This window comes from Melopsittacus undulatus, chromosome Z (genome assembly GCF_012275295.1).
Source record: "Melopsittacus undulatus isolate bMelUnd1 chromosome Z, bMelUnd1.mat.Z, whole genome shotgun sequence".
Classification (NCBI taxonomy): domain Eukaryota; kingdom Metazoa; phylum Chordata; class Aves; order Psittaciformes; family Psittaculidae; genus Melopsittacus; species Melopsittacus undulatus.
In genome coordinates, this window is record NC_047557.1 from 83,966,671 (window position 1) to 83,986,096 (window position 19,426).

A 19,426-nucleotide genomic window follows, 5' to 3' on the forward strand; every position below is an offset into this window, starting at 1 on the left:
CACTTGACCATACTTTAAGCAACAGCATGTTGTGAGGATAACTTTGCCAAAAAAACCCAAGTGAAATAAATGACAAATTTTGCACTTTCCTGCTGCCAGATGAAATAACCAGTGATGGTGGGACTTGTACTCTACAAGCACAGTCTTTGTACCTTACCATGGATGGCAGGCTCTCTTATGAGGGTACTGGATAATAAACCCCAGGGTGGGTGTTTGAAGCCTGTGTTCACCATGCCACATCAACATCCTTGAGACATTTCCCCAGCAGTCAAAAAAAGACAGATCCTCACTAATCCCCTGGGCTGTTTTGGGGTATCTCAGTTCAGTTCATTTCAGCATCCTCCTAAATGCACCTTACTGGCAACAAGGTATTTCACTGGGGGACTATGATACCAGAGGCAGAAGCACACACTCCTCTAGCTCAGCTACTCCTGTATCCATAACTAACCTCAACTTCTCACTCCTCTGCCCAACTTTTCTCCTTTCCAGTATCACCCCAGCTAAAGCAAGTCAACAAATCAGTACAGACATTCACTTTATCTCCTCCAGTAAGGCAGTTCCATGCTCCTAAAAATACTTCAGGAAATTGAATCAACATTTTGTAATTTGGCTGGTAACAGCAATTACTAATAATCAGCAGGAACATAATTTCCTTCAAGTTCTACTCTAGCTGTAACGTAATTTCAATAGCAAACTTTGCTTTGCACACCAAACAAACATGATCGACACTACAAGAAAAACACAGAGATAAAACAGTATCAAAAACCAGCCTTAAAAAAGAAAAAAACTTCTATCAAATAGCAAGTAAGTGGCATTCAAACAGCTTTTTTGGAAGATAAAGTTAATATTGTTCTTTTGTTCCCCTGTAAAATGAAAGCTCCATTCCTCTTACTCAGTGGCAGCAGTGCTCAAAATTGCAATGCTGGTGCTTGGGCACAGTAGAGGCTGAAGGCAGCATCCTTCCTGCCTCAGATCCCACCAACCTACTGATTTACTATGCAGAGAACAAAAGACAGGACAAGGTGAAGAGCACACACAACTTGAAGGACTGTATGAGCTGCATGACTAATATGAAGCAAACTATTTGTTTCATAGTGAAAAGCACTTCTGCAGAAGGAAGCATGGCTCTGAAATAGGTTTTCTGGAGACTGAAAGAGTTTTTGCAGATAAAAAAATGAGGAATATTTTCTTCCTTCAACTTCACAAATTTCCTGTAGGTGTCAATGTTTTCCAAATCAACAAGCAAATGCCAATTTCATGCAAGGATTTAACTTGGAAGGGTCACCAACTCATTACTTTTCCTTTCAGCCAAGAACAGCAGATGCTAAACTGCTCTGTTCAACTATCAGTCCTTCATGGGTATTGATGGTTGGATCAGGTCAGCTTGGCAAAAGAAAAATGCTATTGAGTTGTAGGAACTCTTGCCATGCTCAGGAGCTTCTCAGAAACCCTCCCTTGCCAGCAGCACTGTTGTGTAATATTTAGAAATGGCACCTTTTCTCTCCAATTTTGAAGACATCCCTTACTAAGGCTTGGAGAAAGCTGCAGATTCTCTACAATACCTGAGTAAAAATGGACTGCAATCCAATTTCCCACTTCAAGAAGACCAAAAAAAACCCCCCCACACACTAATTCCTGTCCACCCTGGTTTACAAGTTGACTGTCTGCATCTTTTCAAAGGCAAGATGAAAACTGATGAGCTCAGGCAATGCTAAAGATTATTTCAGAATAGAGGCACATGAGCACCCAAGACCCAGAGTCTATAGAGAGCCCACCCAGGAACATCACAATAAATAGACCTAAAAGACATAAGACAGTATCTAATGTCTATTGAAGAGGAACCGTCAGAAGGGATGGATCATTCCCAGCTAATTTTAGTGACAAGATCATAACAATTCCCTCGATGCAGTGAATAACATACACCAAGCTGGTCTTTAACATTTCTGACCTTGGGGTAAACTTTGGGAAGCGCACACAGATCAGGGGATCTTTTGGATGAGTGCAAAGCATGCACCACTGACACTGGCAAGACTCTGTACCTGCTGCCAGAAGGCTTCAAAATTAACCAGACTACTATTTTTTTAAAGCACTTGCTGCAAGGCTTCTAATTTGAAATTAGATTCTCTTTTCATCTGCTTTTGGACAGATTTCATCTCTCCAGAGATTTAAGAGTCACACTGGAATAAGAGTCAACGCTGGCTTTTGTTTGTACTTCCTAACAGTTTAAGCTACTCAGGCTTTGGAAAATGGAGTTGTCTTGGAAAGAGAAAACCCACCAGCGGGCTGTGCTCTTTTTACTGGTGCCCAAGGCCACCCCTACTTGCTAGCAGAGGCGCTTCCACCAGGGCTTCATGCTGATCCCAAATACCGTCAGTGCCAGACACTTGTCAGAAGGCTCACTAACACCCCAGACCCCAGCAAAGGCAATCAGAGGGGACACTGAGGGAGAGATGGCAAAGGCAGGTGGAGCAGAAGGAAACATCAGCTGTTAATGAGCTTGTCACCTTAATTTGATAGCTTAGCACAGCCTGTGAAAGTTTGCTTCTCAGTGAGAGCAGCCATGTGCCATATTTAGCTTCAAATTTGATGTAACATCAAACTAAAGCACACCTAAAGCCCTCCCCTGCTATCGTTTTTCCCTGCTGCTGTTGAATCTGTGGTGCAGTCAGTCCAGTGCTGCTCATGGATCTATCCCCTTGCTGCTTTGCCCAGGCTTTGTGAAGGCCACATCAAGTACAGCCACATCAGGCTGCTGAGACCAGAGAGAGCAGAGGCAAAGCACCTACAACACTGGCTGCAGGGCTTGTGCTGGCCTCTGTGCAACTGAACTTCACCTTGAAGAGAAAGGGGCTGTTTCTATTCCGTACTAAAGCAATCATTGCTTTCCAGGGAGTATTTTGTATGGGAGGTGAAGCAGGCATGGCCCAAGTGGACAGGGAACAGTGCCCAGGGGACAGAGACATCACAAAGATACAAGACCACAAATCATTCCAGTTTGTCATGTGTAAAATAGCTGGATAGGACTATGCTTATGAAGATTCACACAGTTGCCTTTCATAGCACAGCAAAGCTTTCAGATAAAGTGGGAAAGCTGAAAAGCCATTTCAATGTCCTCATAGGTAAGCACCATTCAGATCAGGTTGCACTAAAGAAAATGACCTGAAAAAACCCACCAAGTAAGAGAAGTCATAGTGGCCATCACAATGAGACACACACAAACTAAGCATAAATGGAGATCTTGCAGAGTTCTGCAAAGCAAGTTTCACTTTGCTTAGCTCTCCAGAGCAGCACTGCTACAGCACAGCCACAGCTACTTGTTGTGATCCAAAGGCTCTGTGAAATGCGAGGGTGTCAGCAGGGGGAACTTACTTGGTGTTGTCTGAGTCAATGGTATGAAAGAGCTTCTCAAGTTCTTCTTCATTGAGTGTTCCATCAGAAAAAAAGGCCTGGAACTCCTCCAGAGACAGCTTCCCATCATCTGCAAACAACAACAGAGCCACTGTCAGGGAACAGGCAAAGTGAGGGGCAAGACTGAAAATCAAGAGTTATGTTCAGATATAAAGATTTAGACCAAAATTGTCTCCAAGTGCTTCTGCAGGACTGGCCCTAAACCAGTGGCCATGGGCCACAGGGTGGGACCAAACAGCTCTGGCAGCACCAGAGCCAAGGAAGATGCATTGCTCCTGGGCATGTTAGCAGCTAATTGGGCTATTAACCAAGGCTTGACTCAAGCCAAAAGGTGAAAAGACTGCAAGCTTCATCCTAAAAGTGACTTACATTTAAGAAATTATGGGGCATTTTGTCTACCCTATGTTCAAATTATATAGGATGTAAGAGACATGTAATAGATAGGAAAAGACCGAGGACTGGAATTAACATCAGACCCAGCAGTACCTTTTGCCACCTCCACTCAGCTGCATCTTTTCCATCACAGTATGTCTCCCTGCTCTAGACAGAAATGTAAAATAGCACCTACTAAGCATAACAAGACACAACTTGCTTAATCTGTCAACTGTTCAAACCTACAAGCACGGGCTCACCTCAGTGTTGTGCCTTTGCTTCTAAAGTATGTGATGATGACGCATAAAATCCACCTGCCTGGCCATACGGGCTATAGCTTGCTGGGTGCCTTTTAGCTAACCTACCAGCAGGCAAAGCAGTTGCAAGACAAAGGTACAGCAATGTTCTTCTGAGCACCTAGAGAGATAATTTCAGCAGCAAGCTCCAAACTCAACCTTAAACATCTATTTTAATGCCGGCTCTGGCTATTGCACAGGCACTTTAGCAGCCTCATCTGCAGCTGTACAAAGAGGCCCTGCAAACATCAGTTGTTGGGCAAAAGTGTCTCTAGTCTCAACTCAGAGACTGAAAAATAACATCTGGATTTAAAAATCTGGACATAGACTTTCTCTGAGCGCTGTGGACAGGTACACCATGTCTTTAAAACTACACCTGGAAGTAACAAAGTCTGGAGAAAGTTCCTGTGGAGTTCAGCAGTAAAGCAATGAGATGGAGACAAAAGAAACTCTAAATTTACCTCTGTTTTTCTGGTGCAAGCTGCTGACACTGTGCTGTGGTGTACAGCAGTGCCTGGGGGAATAACCAGCACAGTTATTTAGAGTTAGAGTTGAGTCTTTCCATTCATATCCACAGAAGATTCATAGACTAAATGCTGCTTACCTCGCAGTAGCAGAATGTATCATTTATTATTTAATCAAACCAATCCTAAACCCTGTTGCTTCTCTTTCAGGAAATTACACTAGAGGACAAAATTAGCCAATTTACCACATACATATCAATATTTCTTTCTCAAACTAAATAAGTCTGCTGTTTCTAAAACATACCTGAATTGCCAAATGCTAACCCAGCTTCTCTTGCCTGATACAGACAAATTTAGACCAGTGATAAATTTAGTCTAAGATAGCTATTTAATTGACAATTATGAAAGGAACACAGCAGGAGAACAGCATCTACAGCAACACTGGGTGAAAGGGGTATTATTTTCAGAGCAGCACAATGGCTACAGAGAGCGTGCAGCTGCCTATATTGTTTTTCTGTGTTCCTTCCTCAAAATGTGACCCCTTTGCAGCAGGCAAGGTGCAGAATACTAATGCACAGCTAAGAGGACAGGTCCCAGATTTGCTCTCTGTTCCTGATTAAACTAAAAACTTCTGTACTTTAACAAGTACCTATTGCTTGAAGCATCCCACCAGTGTCACCTGGAGGTTAACCCAGTGGAGACACTCTCGCTGAAGGAGATAAGAAGACTGAGCCCCATCCACCTCCACCTCTGCATCTTGCAAAACTGGGTGAGAAGCTGCTCCCACAGTGCTCCTATTTATGCAGTATCCTAGCCAAGATCAAGGTTTGGCTTCCGATCCTGACTGGCAATGAATATATGCCTTCAAGCATCAAGATCAAAAGTATAACGGCATTTCTATCCCATGAGGGCTAAACAGTTCTTTACATACAGTATGCTTTTCCTCTAAACCTTATATCAGTTATTTTTCATCTCAGAATTGTCCTTCCACACAGAGAGCAGGCAGAATGAAATTCCCAGGAAAGTCACATAAATCAACTTACTGGGAAACAGAAACCATAAAATGAAATTATTTCTTTTTTTTCAGGAGAGTAATCTGAATTTACCACTTGCTCACCTCTCAAAGGCACAAAGGTGTTTCTAAGCTTAAGGAAAAAAAAACAAATCAACCCAAAACATGCAACTTTTCCCTTTACCTAGTTTATATCTTGGTGGGGTTTTTTTCTTGTTTTTTCATTTTTTTTTTATTAGCGCATGCCAGGCTGCATTTTTAAAACATGTTGGTGTTTAAAACCTGTGCCAAAATGCTGCTCTGACCCCTGTCTTGGAGGTGATAACAGGGGAGGCAGGTACTAACTACCACAACAGGCTGGAGCACTGAAAACACGTGCCAAATTTTTGTTGGCATTTAGCAGCCCAACGTAACACAGGATGAGTGAAGGATCTGGAGGAAGAAGCAGGTGACAGTGAATTTTATTTCATTTTTGTGGTTTGAACACCCCACAGAATTAGTTGGTCCCTAGCGGGGATTTGGATAAAAGTGGAAATTTTACTCACAGACAATGTCCTGAGGCTTTCAACCCCCAGCAAACACCACCATAAGGTACCAGTCAGCTTAAAGCTGATTGTTATTTAATACAAGCTGGAATATTGGTCTGCAAAAACACAAAGCAAAAGCCTTCCACAGTAAGGAGATAATCCTTGAGCTTCGTATCTGTAATTGTGAAACAGTCTGAAAGCTGTGGGCTGCTGGAACCCAGAGGGCAAGGAAGCCTGCAGGGAACTCAGGTGATAAGAGGAAGCAGACCAGGGTGGGACTTGGCAGTGAAAATTAAAGTGGTAGAAAATCCTGGCAAGGAGATTGACCACAAAATTACTGACACCACGCCTACCTGCTGGTGGGTGCTGTGATAAGAGTTGATGGAGATGCTGTGCTCCAGGAGCAGCCTTATCAGGATGGTTACAGGAAAGCAACCCTTTCTTAAAGCAGAAGTGTCATCACTTGACAAAGAATGGTTTATACTTCCAGAAACTTGCTTTTTGCTGAAGGCTCCTAGGCTCAAACAAGTTCTCCAAATGAGGGGGCAGGCGTAACAGAGTGGCAGCCTCAGCTGCAGGGTTCAACCTCACCCATGCCCTTCCCTGTTGGAGTTTATCTGGGATACTTCAGCCTTAGGAAGCTGCTTTTGATATGAAGGACAATAGAAAAATTGAGATTCCACACAAAATCTCACTAAACAAGATTAAGCTTCCATCAGTTTTAAGACCTAGAGAAATCTTTGTGACCTTTTTCACTTGGATGACCATATTAAAGGCAGGTAACCTACTGGCACCTACTCTCCCCCATCCCCTTTAAATACAGTACTTGAAGTCAACACATAAGCTAGCAGTGAGGACAAATGCCACCAGCTAGAAATCACCCAAACTGGGGCTGATCAGTTCAGAAAGAAGGTAATCAGGCCACAGCTATTCTGCCGTCATTTTTTCCTGAGACAGTAATCTTCATTTTACTCTTGCTTTTCAAAATAATTCAATCACATGCAAACACCAAAGCAAATTATTACCAGCCAAAATTATCGAAGTTAAATTAATTGAGGAGAGAGGATGTAACAGAGAACATCAGAAAGCACCAACTGCGATTTTATTATTCCTCCACTTGGATCATGAAAATCTGAGGAGTCCAGGGGCAGTACTTACTCCTTATAACTCACACGATCAGGCTATTCTCACCTATTAATGCAGCCAGGGGAAAAAATCAAAATAAGATAATAAATAATCCAAAATAAATGGAATCTGATGGCTGAGGTTTTGGCAGTTCAGTCAGCAATACAAATAGCTTATAGCATCTACAAAATAAAGCCACTGTTCTGAGCCTGAGTTTGGTAAATCCATTTTCAATTACATCAGGCTGAGATTGCTATATTATGAATGTATTTCATTACTTATTTTTATTATTCTTTAAATTCTAAAATGCTTTAGGCCCCACTTTGTGTGCAAGCACTGTGGGTAAGTAAATTGGATTTTTATTGTGGACTGTGAATAAAAATGAAAGCTGTATTTTTTGTTTCTTTCTTGTGTGTGTGTGTGCAAAAACACAAGCCAGTAAAAACATGGACCGGCTTATATCCTGGACCCTTCTGCCAGCACCATTAAAATTCAGCAGGAGCAGCTCTATTAATTTAGATGAAACTGGATACAGGCTTGAGTTTTCAGCTTGCACTGTTAGGAAAAAATACCTCCAGGTCCACAGATCTGATTTATGAAGAACCTTTCCACTGGCCAAAAGAGGGGTGCATTCACGGCAGCACCCAGAGTCTTCTGCAGCTCCTACATGACTTGCTGAGGCACACAGCAGCCAGCTGAAAATTATCCACCCCCTTTGACTCCAGTATCACAGCGTTATTTCAGGGGCGACTGAATTGGGTTGAAACCAGCACTGGTGATTCACCTCCAGCCTTGGCTGAAGGTGCAAAGCCACAGGAGCTCTGCATGAGAAACACATCCCACGTTTCGGTGGCTCCTTGCAAGGACACTGTGCCATTGCTGCTGAAACAGCCCCCAACAACGTCTTTGCTAATGAGATGTAACACTCATTAAAAGGAAATTACCACAATTACTGCAACTTCCTAGCAAAAGGAATTTACTGAATGTCTCCAAAATTACCTTTCAAGTTAACTAATGCCCAGCCCAGATGTTTTTACAGGAGTTGGTACCATACCAAGAAATCTGCATAGATAACTTGAGTGTCAGACTCATGTTTCATTATATATATATATATATGTGTGTGTGTGTGTGTGTATCAGTTGATAATCTCTGAAACACTCCTGTGCATTTCCTAATGCCAGCTGGGATTGCTGATGGGACCTGACTGATTGATGCTGGCACAGGAATACAAAGGCTGGCACAGGAGAAGCCACAGTTTTCCAGTCAAACAAAGCCTTGGACTGAACTTCAGAAGCTGGGGTTTTGCTTACTCAACTCAGTGGAAAACACTTGATAAATGCTTTTGTTTGCATGGGGCATGATACCCTCCTTCATCTTCTTGCCACTAGTACAGTTTCAAGGTGGTGTCTCCTGTCTTCTGCCAGTGACCCTACCACAGGTCTCACCAGCCTAACCCACAGCACTCCTTTCTCTGAGGCAGGCTATGCAAGCCCAGCCCAGTGAACAATGCCACATGCAGCTCTGCTTTCAGCATCATCATTTTCTTTTTGCATCTGTTATACACATTTTTGGGATTTTTATCTTCCTGAGACATCTTTCCTGCCTATGCTCACACAAGGCCTTGTAGAGATATAAATTGCACATAGCAAACAAAAGAACATCTCTTAAGAAGACAGGCAACACCCCTCTCTAGTCAGTCATTCATCCTGGTAATAAAGAGCAGCTCTTCTCCACTAATTTGAAGGCACTTCTGTCCATATCAAAGCTCAGAGTTCATCAAACACAATATATAGCCAGTTTTCCTTTCTGATCTGCAGCAGATGATGCAGCTTTGTGGTACAACTGGAAGTGTTGCATATTCAAAATCCTTCAGGTGCAGTATGTAGCAGGACTGAGTCTCCTTTCTGTGGCAAATTGAACCTTTTAAGTTCTATTAAAAATAGGTATAAAGTTACTTTCATTTCAAAATGACCATATCAGTCAGCATAAGATGGTGAGGAATGACTTAAAAGCTTGGTTCTTGTCTAGGGTGATGAGCAACACTGCATGTAGCAAGTAGAGAAAGGCTGGCAATCTTCTCTGTAGGACATGGCCTGGGTAGAAGTGGGGATTTCTACTCTAGTCAGAAACCTGCATCTCATTCCCACTGTAAATAGCCTGTACATCAGCAGTGTCCATTAACATGCCAGAATATTTTCTCAAGCTGCTCAGCTTTTATCATCAAATCAAGCCTTTTGTCATCCTAAAATTAGAAGTAATTTTGAAACTACTTTTAATAGCAGCTCTAGCTAGGTATCAAATGTAGTCTGGTAGGCAGAGAGACATGCAGGAGAGATAGAGCATATTTTCTTCCACTGGCTTTTGTGTAGACTCTACCTTTTCTTTTTTTCAGTTTCTCAGATAATCCCCACCCTGCTGTAATGTGCGTTTTAAATGTGCGTTTAGGGGTTTTTTTTCTGCACTCACCCAATGTATTGACTTTGGATGTTTTATCACAGCTATTTTGGAATTTCTTCCAAAGAAATTTCCAATTCTTTAAGTACTGGGATCAGACTTCCCACGGTACAAATAGCCTGGCCAGGTTCAATGCAACTGCTGCTTAATAGAAACTGTAACAAAAATTACCCAAACATTTAGAAAAGGATTCAGAGAGAGATGCTAGCAGTCCACAAATCTTTATTTTTTTGCATTTTCTTTTCAATTTATATTTCTTTTTTTTGCATTTCAAAAAGAAAATGAAAGTCAAGAGCTGATTTCAACTCATTTGTTTCACATCTGTAGCAGTACAAGGATAACACTGAGTCAGCCCTTCCATTAACTGCTGCTCTGTAATAATTTATGAGGACCACAGGTGAGCAGGCCCCCAAGATAATTTGTATGTGGACATGTTGGTTTAGCTATGGGCACACTAGTGAGAAAACATTTGGGAAAGAAAATGTAGCTTGCAGTAATTGACCTCCAGGTAAACAGCTCATGTTAAGAGGCAATAGGTGAACTCCCAAAGCCTGCCTCTGGGCTCCAAACTGGGCAGCTGAGAGGCGCCAGAGAAGAGGCAGTCCAGATAGATGCACACTAAGGGTATGTACTGGTCAGTGTGGCAGCACACCTCAGGGCTCCTCTGGTCTAAATATCATAAATATATTGCATATAATAAGTTAATAAATCTAAAATGATAGGGGACATACCTCCTTCCCCCTTTCTTCACTCTCCCCAGTCAGGAGATCTCTGTTGCCAAGCTGTTGCACCAAACCCAGCTTACTTCCAGACTTAAAACTACCACTGCCTCTCAGTTGTTTTTCATCTTAGTTGCCATCAGCCTGTCTCTTTATATTGAGTGCTATTAAATGGCTGACTGACTTTGAATAACCACAGCTTTTTAGCACCTTTGTTTTATTTGCCCATTTAAACTGTTTCCCCTGTGGGTTACACAACCACATGCCACCACAGCAAAGCAGCAGATTCCCATGCAGACCTTGCAGCCTCCTGAAACAAATAGCCAGATTCTCCCTCCCAAAGTCTTTTATTCTCCATGTATTCAAAGATCTACCTTGCTCTCTCCATCTCTATTCAGCTTCATCTTTCTTTGTCGTCCTTAATGTTGTCTTCCTTCTCCATTAAAGTACCTTCAGCATCTCTTTTCCCACATTTCCCACCTCCTTTTCCTTTTTGAACCCTTGAGAGTGACATTGTAGACACAGTTGTACAAAACTAGAATTTTTGGTTTAGAGAAGATTCAGTGGTTGAAACACCATCAACCTTTGGCCCCTACCACTTGATACCCCAAATTTCTAATTACTGCCCAGCAGCCTTCTTGCAGAGCTCTTCTTCAGTCACTTCCCTCAAACACTTTCATTTCAAAAACACCAGCAAGTTCTCCACTACCAAACCCCTGGTCAAAGCACATAAGCTACTGTCAGCCTCTCCCAAGATCTGATCTAAAGGGGAAATAAAACACAAAGACAGTACAGCTTGTCTTTAATACAAGACCAGTCTGTGCTCCAGTAATCTCAAAACTGTAAATCCCAACTTCAAAACTTCTTCCTCCTATTTAAGGCAAAATTCTCCCAAGGAGACCTTGTTAAAAGAGAACAGAACCTGCCTCCTACAGTGCCTGGAAAACAACTATTCTGCACAGGAAGTACTATAAATAATAAAAAATACACTATAATAAACAGTGGGAGATAACCTAGTATTTGGATACTCATATTAAAATACTGAAGAGCATAGCTCCTATTTTTTATGCAACAAACAGTTAATTTCTATGCATCAGCAAACCACAGTATGTTATACATAATTTCCTGCAGGGTTAAGTACTTCTTTGTATGCACAATAGAGGTGGCCTGGGAATCACAGAGAGCTATTTAAATCTGCTACTGGGCCCTGCTACCATCAAAGCAGAGGTGTGGGTTTATCTTGGAGACTGTTTTGCAATTCCCTCCATGCACATCAAGAGCTACGAATGGTTTGAGGCTGTTGCAAGGCTCTTATTCCTGCCATGCCATGATCTTCCTTCAGATACATCATATTGGATATGCCAAAAAGCGGAAAGCTGGGGGTGACGGGCAGAGACAGAGAACCATGGCAGCACTCTGGAGGTCTTCTACAATGAGTTGGGGTGGAAGGGAGCTCATGTGTTCCTGAACTCCACATTACCTTCACTTTATCTGAACAAAAAGCCTCTGAGAACCCACACAGGTAATATAATGCAAAGTCCCTTTTCTCCAGGGTGGCTGAGGACAGACCATCAGTGCCTGACCTCCTGCTATCTTCAGCAGCAAAGAGGGAAACCTGTGTTTCTCTATAGGGACAATTCAAAGTTTCACATCTGGACCACACAGCTTTCGGTCTCCTTGGAAAGCAGCAGTAGATGCATGCCTGAACAGGAAAGTGAGAAAGAAGAAAATTTTAGGCAGCAGGTGCTTTATTTAAAGTCAAATCATGTGGGGAAACACCACTGCTTACTGGCAGTAACTTCTCACGTGTTCCTAAAACACATTACAGTCTGTACAGGACCCTCTCACTCCCGAAAGAGCGGCAAAACAGGGAGACCTCTGATGAGGGAGAGAGGGGACCACATAAACTGTGCTTTCAGCAATGCAGATCATAGCAGAACCCAGCCCGTGGAGCTGTAGACATGCAGCAACATTGCCAAATTAAATGCGTAAATAGCAGTTTTTCTGACTACAGTATTGTCCAAACTTGGGGGCTATTTCACTGGAAGATCAAGAAGGAGAGATATTGGCATCATACGGACCTGTTCTGCCAAATTAACATCCCTCTGTCTGATTGAGGACAACTCAGAAAACAGATTCAGAAAGGCACTGCATGTTACTGCGCTGCACCCCAGTTGGGAACACATCAACTGAAACATTCAGGAGCTGTCAGATCCAGGCACACTGCCAGCACATAAGTTTTCAAACTTGGTCATTAAACTTTGGCAGAAACATCAAAAAAGTGAACCTGGGAGGACATATCTGGAGTTTTCAATCAAGCTGAAGCAGAGGCTAACACTACCAGCTCCAATATACCCTGGCTCTGCAACAGACTGTTAAATCCACATTCCTTGGAATGCTCAGACACAAGCACCAAACAGCCCTAAACCCCCTCTGCTCCTCATTAGCCAGCCATCCTCACTTGCTTTTTCCTCTCTAAGATGAGAAGATGTGCAGGTGAATGTTTCAGAGAGCCAGGGTAGGGTTTGCACTGTTTTCAGCTCATTACACCCAGCACTCAGCTTCAAAAGAAAAAGGAAAAAAGGAGGAAGAAGCAAGTGTTTGAGCAAAAGAGGAAAACTTTATGAAAATGCATGGTGTTTCCTCTCCAGTGTGGTCCCCGTGTGGCCAGGGTAAGGCAGGGAGAGAACCTCTGGGGTGTGGACTGTTCTCCCGTGGGGCTTGCAGCACCGCAGTCAATCTGCTCCTCTGGGATTGCTGCTGCCAAGAGCAGCCTGCGCAGGAGCTACGGGTGGCAGTCCAGCTGCTGCCCTTCCCAGGGAAGCAGAGTGCTCAGTACAAAAATGACAATGAATGCAACTGCAACATCTTGTTTGATTTACTGAGCTACGATAGCAGAAGCGGCATTTCAACCTAACTGAAGGGTTTAGTATAAAAGCCAGAACCAGGTCCGAGGGTACAAAGGCTGCAGCAGTTCCCTGTGGGATGGAGGGGTCTCCCTGTGGCAGAAATGAGTCACCCAGCCATGGGCAAGTCTAAAACCTCACCTGGTTTCTGTCATTTGCATCAGTTACATTGTGATTTTGTTTCCCCCGTGTGAAGTAAGCATTATTCTGTGCGGAGTAAAACACTCATAGCAGTGCTTTGCATCTGCTGCAAATGACCTTTTATTACCACTGGTAAGAGGAAGGCAGCGGCACCACGGCTGTTTTGATGCAGTAGCCATTGGAGTTGTTGACTGTTGATAAATTAGTAGCAAATTACCACGGATTAGGGAGCTACAAACTCATCGCTTTCTGCAGTTCCATGGAACAATATCCAGATTGCATTGGCAGCATCCACAGTTTTCCATCCAGCTAACAAGCTGCACAGAGATGAAGAGAGCAAATTAAACTAACTCAAAAAGCAGATCCCTCATCTGCGTTCTCAGAAGGCAGAAAAAAATACCCTACTGCATAATCATTTGTAGCATACAGGACATCCAGCTCCTTGTGCTGGGACTCAACAGGTACTTGAATAGTAAATCAGAACCTGCATAATTAGTAACTTGCTTCCTTATCTTAACCCCTGAATGGTGAAGTTCAGGTGTAAGCCCACAACGCTGATCTCTTGCAAAACAGATGTTTAATTTCCTGAAACTCAATGGTCTCAAAACTCCCATTGAAAAATTTTCAGGTTCTAAATCAAACTACCGCTCGTATTTGATGATCCCTCTCTGAGAAACTCCTTTGCCAACACCCATATCTCTTCCAAAAACTTCTTTCTGGGGGGTAATCTTTGCTTCAGGACCTGGTATAAACAAAAGCCAGTGCAGTCCCACCCTATGGGAAGCAGGAGCAGGTCTCCAGCACTGCTTGTCTTGGCTCCCTGTGTTTACACAAGGGAAAGCTACTTAGCAAAACCTTGCTCAATCCAGCACAGTTGCTCTAAATTTTATGCTCTCACTTAATCAGCTTCTGCATTTCTCATTTGTATTCTCAGAAAAAAATGAAAGCCCTATGCACAATGTCTCAAGCTATTTGTCCGGGGCAGGATGGGTGCCCCAGCCCTGTCAGAGATATTTAATGTCTCTAAAGCAAACAGCGCAGATCTTTTCCACACTCTTTCTTTTTTTCAGCAAGCCAGCTGAGCAGCACAGAAGCAGAGCCATCCTGCAGGGAAGGTGCATCTGCTCTGACAAGATTGCAAAGAAAAAATCCTAACTCTGTTTTTCTGCTCCAGTGAATTAAACAAGCGCATCTTCAATCACATACTTTGCAACTAATTTTTAACAAAGCTGCAGCAGTAGTATATTTTCTGTTTATTTTTTTTTGTAGCCATTCATTTCAAAAGTAGGTTAAAAAAAATAACAAAACAACAGAACTCTTACAAGGCTTTTTGGTTTTATGGGAAGGGAAATATATTTTGCTCCATTTTCCACAGTGCCCCATATTGTAGAGAATAGAGAATAAACTATAGATGACAAAATACAAAATTAAACAAATAATGAATAAAATTAGAACAAGAGCCATCACAGCATCAACCTGCACAATGAAAACCTACCCCTAGATCCATACCAAATGGGCACTGGTTTTACAAGTAGGTCACAGCATTGCAAAAGGCTGAGGCAGAGCATCCCCGAAGTACTCGTTTTGTATGCTCCACTCAAAACTGAATTGCAAAAGCAGCCCAATCCCACTAGTATCAGCACAAAAGGCAGAGGGAAAGTTGTGTACCAAGTCAATACTCTTGTTCTGAAGCACCCCTGGCACCCATATCTCAGCAACTCCCCATCACTTCCTTTCAGCTCCCATCCCCAACATCCCAGCCACTGATTCCGGGGTTCTGCAGTTCAGCCCAGCTTGTTTTAATTTGCCTAAATCTAAGGTGAGAGAAAAAAATACTTCAAGGACAAAGGCAATGGAAAATGGTCACAGGTTTTGTTTCTTTTTTTTTTTTTTCCCCAGGGGAAAATGAGGTCATGTGGCTTCTCTTTTTAAAGAAAATCCCACACCCAAAGCATTTCAAGTTTTGTTTCCGTTTAATTCCGGCATTTCCCCCTGAACACAGACAATAACCTCTCAATTTTTATTTCACCTTTGCACAGCAAACATAAGTTTTCACTGAGTTCCTAAGTGTGAATTGCACCCACTGGTAGAGTTTTTCATTGAAAATTGAGAGACATAAATGCAGAGGAAGTTCAGATTAGATCTTAGGCAGAAGCTCTTCCCTGTGAGGGTGCTGAGGCCCTGGCACAGGTTGCCCAGAGAAGCTGTGGCTGCCCCATCCCTGGCACTGGTCAAGGCCAGCTTGGACAGCGCTTGGAGCAATCTGCTCTAGTGGAAGGTGTCCCTGCCCATGGCAGGGGGTTGGAACTGGATGATCTTAAAAGTCCTTTCCAATCCAAATCAGTCTGGGATTCTATGAACCAATGGGGGATGAAAAACAGCGTGACCATGGGCACATGGGGGTTGTTACCTAACACAGCGCTGATGAATGGTCCCCCCGCTCTCTCACCCAGTCCTGCTGCAGCTCATTAAAACATTTCTCCAGGAAACTGGGTTTCAGGAAGCTTTTGTGAATTTTTAATGCTGTGTCCTACATAGTTTTTGCTGAATCCACATTTTCTCCATGCCGTCTCAGCAGGATGCACTGCAGCTATGCAACCTGCAGCAGCATGCAGCCTTTCCTGGCATGACCATTGACCCAGGAACAGCCAGATCCCAAGGGGACTGCACATGGGTAACATGGCGACATGCTGCCAGACCTTGCCACTGGACCTCTGCAGTGCAAAGCTTCATGAACCACCATCCAGGCTTAACATGGATTCAAGCGATGCACCCACAGGAACACACAGCAACACTGCTGGTATCACTGTGTGTAATGGGTTCAAACTTAAACAGCAGAGATTTAGGTTGGATAACAAAGAAGTTCTTTACTGTGAGAGTGGTGAGGGACTGGAACAGGCTATCCAAGGAAGTTGCAAGTGCCATATAACCAGCAGTGTTCGGGGCCAGGTTAAATGGGGCTTTGAGCAAGCTGGTATAGGGTGAGGTGTCCCTGCCCATGTCAGGGGGCTTTGACCTAGACAATCTTAGGGTTCCTTCCAACCCAAACCATTCCATGATTCTATGATTCGATGTCCAAACCCATCAGCACAACACTGTTTGTAGCCTCTGCACAGAAAGCAACTGCTCTCTTTCCTTCCTTTCTCCTTAAGGTCTTATGAAACATGAAGGTGATGGCTGGAGCAGAAGGGGAAGTATGAACAACCAGCTGGGAAACCAGTGCATCGTGCTGAATAAGGAAGAAAACATCAATGTGGCCCATGTAAAGATACACACCTAGTTTGACACAAAGGGTAAAGCAGGAGCCACTTGCTTTCAGCAGAACTAAACTAACACAGGAGCATGGTATCACTGAGGGCCTCCAGTACTTACAGTGATGCTCAAGAGTATACAAGATAAAACACACTAATGTGAACTTTCTTCCCCTCCCCAGTCTGTGGTAACAAAATCATTGGAATCCTTTTGTAGTTTTAAAAAAAGAAAGTAAAAAATCCCTCAAAAAAGCATCTAGATTTCCCAAAAAATGCCATCCCAGGAAACACTATATAAGCTACTTACAGGAAACACGAATTGCTGACATTTATTTTCCCCAAGGTTGAGGAGTTTTCAGACAGGGAACACAGCCCCACTCCATTTTGCTTGGGACTTGCTACAGGAGTAAAGATAACCAAACAACCAAGAAAGAAAAATCAGGAGTCACTCTGCAGATGGGTATTTCACTGCAGGTTGTCTGGCTTGGCAATAGAAACACTGGAGGGAATGCTTTACTTCTTTGAAATACTCAGCATTACAAGCTTTAGCTAATGGAATAGAAAATGTTAGCTTTAGCCCTCAGTAGTATTTCCTGTGATGTTCAGCCAACCCTCCTTGCATGGAGGAGGTGATTTATTAGCACAGATTGGATCCATTTGAAGCAATAAGCATCCTGGTGCAGGGGAGGGCTCATCCAAGAGCTGAATCAAAGGAGCAGCTTACAGAGGTGTCTTCTGTCTTCCAATGCTAACAGCTCACATGTCACTGCCAAATCTGTCATGGAAAACCTTTTCAGCAGCCTCAGAGGAGCACAGCTCCCTCCAGGCTCTCCTCTGCTTGTAGGAAACCCACTAAATCTACCTGCATTTCCAAACTATTAGCACAAGCTGGATTTCTAGACCAGTTCAATGCAGAAAGTATTGAAGTTGAGATTTCTGAGCCACCCCCTATCCTTAAAGACCTGTCTGCCTTATTGTACACACCTGAGCTTGAAATGTTTGTGTCTGTCTTACATACAACAAAAAAAAATTAAAATAATCCAGGGTATAGAAAACAAAACAGTCTTTGCAAGAACACTGGTGTTGGTGAGGGTCATGGTGCTGCATGAAGGGCGCAGTGCTGGCCAAGCAGACCGCAGGTGCTGAACTACCTGCTTTCTCCCAGGAAACCCATCTGAGCACACTGAGGGTGATCTATGATCCAGTTTCCCTCTATGGAAGCTTAGCAAACTTCCCACCAAAGAGCAAGGTCTGGCCAAGGAAGACCAGGCTGCTGCATTCATAGGAAACCTCTCATTGAGGGTTCAAGTGACATTTGGCATGGGAGATCACAGAATCATGGTTTGAGTTGGAATGGACCTTAAAGGATTATTTAGTTCCATGCCATGGGCAGGGACACCTTCCACTAGACCACGTTGTTCAAAGCCCCATTCAGCATGGCCTTGACACAACATTTGCTGTTTCCTGCTATTACAACCCTAATTAAAGAGAAGCTAATTCCAAATCTCATCTGTCTCTTTCTCTTGGAGCATGCTGATGTGCTTTGCAGAGAGAAAGGCACTTGCAGATGATGAGCACGGTGGTTTCCTCCTGTTGAAGTCCCATGGGATATTTGTGCTAAACAACAACCTGTCTCCTATGTCAAGATGAGCCTCTATGAATCTGTGCTGTGCTGCAATAGCTTTGAGAAACATTTAATCCTCATTCTTATTTTAGAAAATGATCCAAGTGCTCAGTGTGTTGATAATTCAAAGTTTTAGCAGTCCCAACATCCAAGTATCAGAACAAAGAAATACAGACTGAAGGCTTAGACCCAAATACCAAAACTGTATAAGACAGGAGATAAAAGGAGAAAAAAACCCTGCTTGTGCTACACTGCAATGGCCCAGTCCTGCTCTGTAGTGAATTATGAATATAATAAAACTGTTTTTTTTTTATGTTGCCTTGGTTATTTGGTTGCTTCCTATATTAATACGTTTGCTTGGTTCAATGCAGCACTCTTACAAAAGCACACGGGAAAGAAGTGAGTGGCTCCAGCAACCCACAGTTTAAAGTTCTTGCTGTTTAAACAAAATACAGATCTGTTTACCCAGCTGATCTGGCTGTAGCCAGTCCCCAGATGGGTTTTGTGCTGAAGAGCCTGAGCCTTCAATCCCAGGAGGCAGTGGCTGGGATGCGGCAGGGACATAACCAGATGCTACTGCAGGACACATCACCCCACAGCATTTGGCTGTCAGCAAAGCAAGGGTATCTCTAGTGTTAACTGTTGCCTTGGTCTGCAGAGAGGTCTCACCTGCCAGCAGATACCTTCTGCTTTCACCTCCTCTACCCAAAGCCACCCTCAAACTTCCATAAGTTATCTTTTGGCCCATTTCTCCTTTATTAGCTCTCCTAGAGGGAAGAGAAATGAGAAAAATAACAGGTATCCTACCTCATTTGGGTATTGCAAATCTGCCTTTTTAGGAAACATCTACAGGAATTGTCTCCCTAGGCAATTAGGCAACACCACACCCTGATGTGAAGGACACAGCAAGCTAATAAGCACAGTCTCTGATTGCATGTGTTCCCTGGCTGCTGACCTTTAAAATGTCAGGGTCCTCATTTAGAAAGCAACAACTGGTTTGAAGAAGTTTCTAGTGTCAGTGTTCTTCTCAAGCCACATTTGCAGATGATGCTTTGTGAGAACATCCCCCCCTGCTCTGTTTTCCTTTCTCCTCATCTCCCCAGTATCTCAGCTTCATTCGCTCACAG

The 19,426-nt window shown here is 43.2% G+C and overlaps 1 protein-coding gene across 2 annotated transcripts in view; it reads right to left on the reverse strand.

The window, feature by feature from the left end:
* Positions 1 to 19,426, reverse strand: part of NECAB2 (N-terminal EF-hand calcium binding protein 2) — a 79,407-nt gene that overhangs the window by 35,582 nt on the left and 24,399 nt on the right. The window contains exons 3-4 of one of the 2 annotated variants that reach the window (XM_031052026.1): positions 4,538 to 4,590; positions 3,370 to 3,478 (exon numbers count right to left, since the gene is read on the reverse strand). In XM_031052026.1, coding sequence (XP_030907886.1) covers positions 3,370 to 3,478; positions 4,538 to 4,590 — 162 coding nt within the window. The remainder of the gene's footprint in view (positions 1 to 3,369; positions 3,479 to 4,537; positions 4,591 to 19,426) is intronic. The other variant, XM_005152243.2, reaches the window with a different exon arrangement.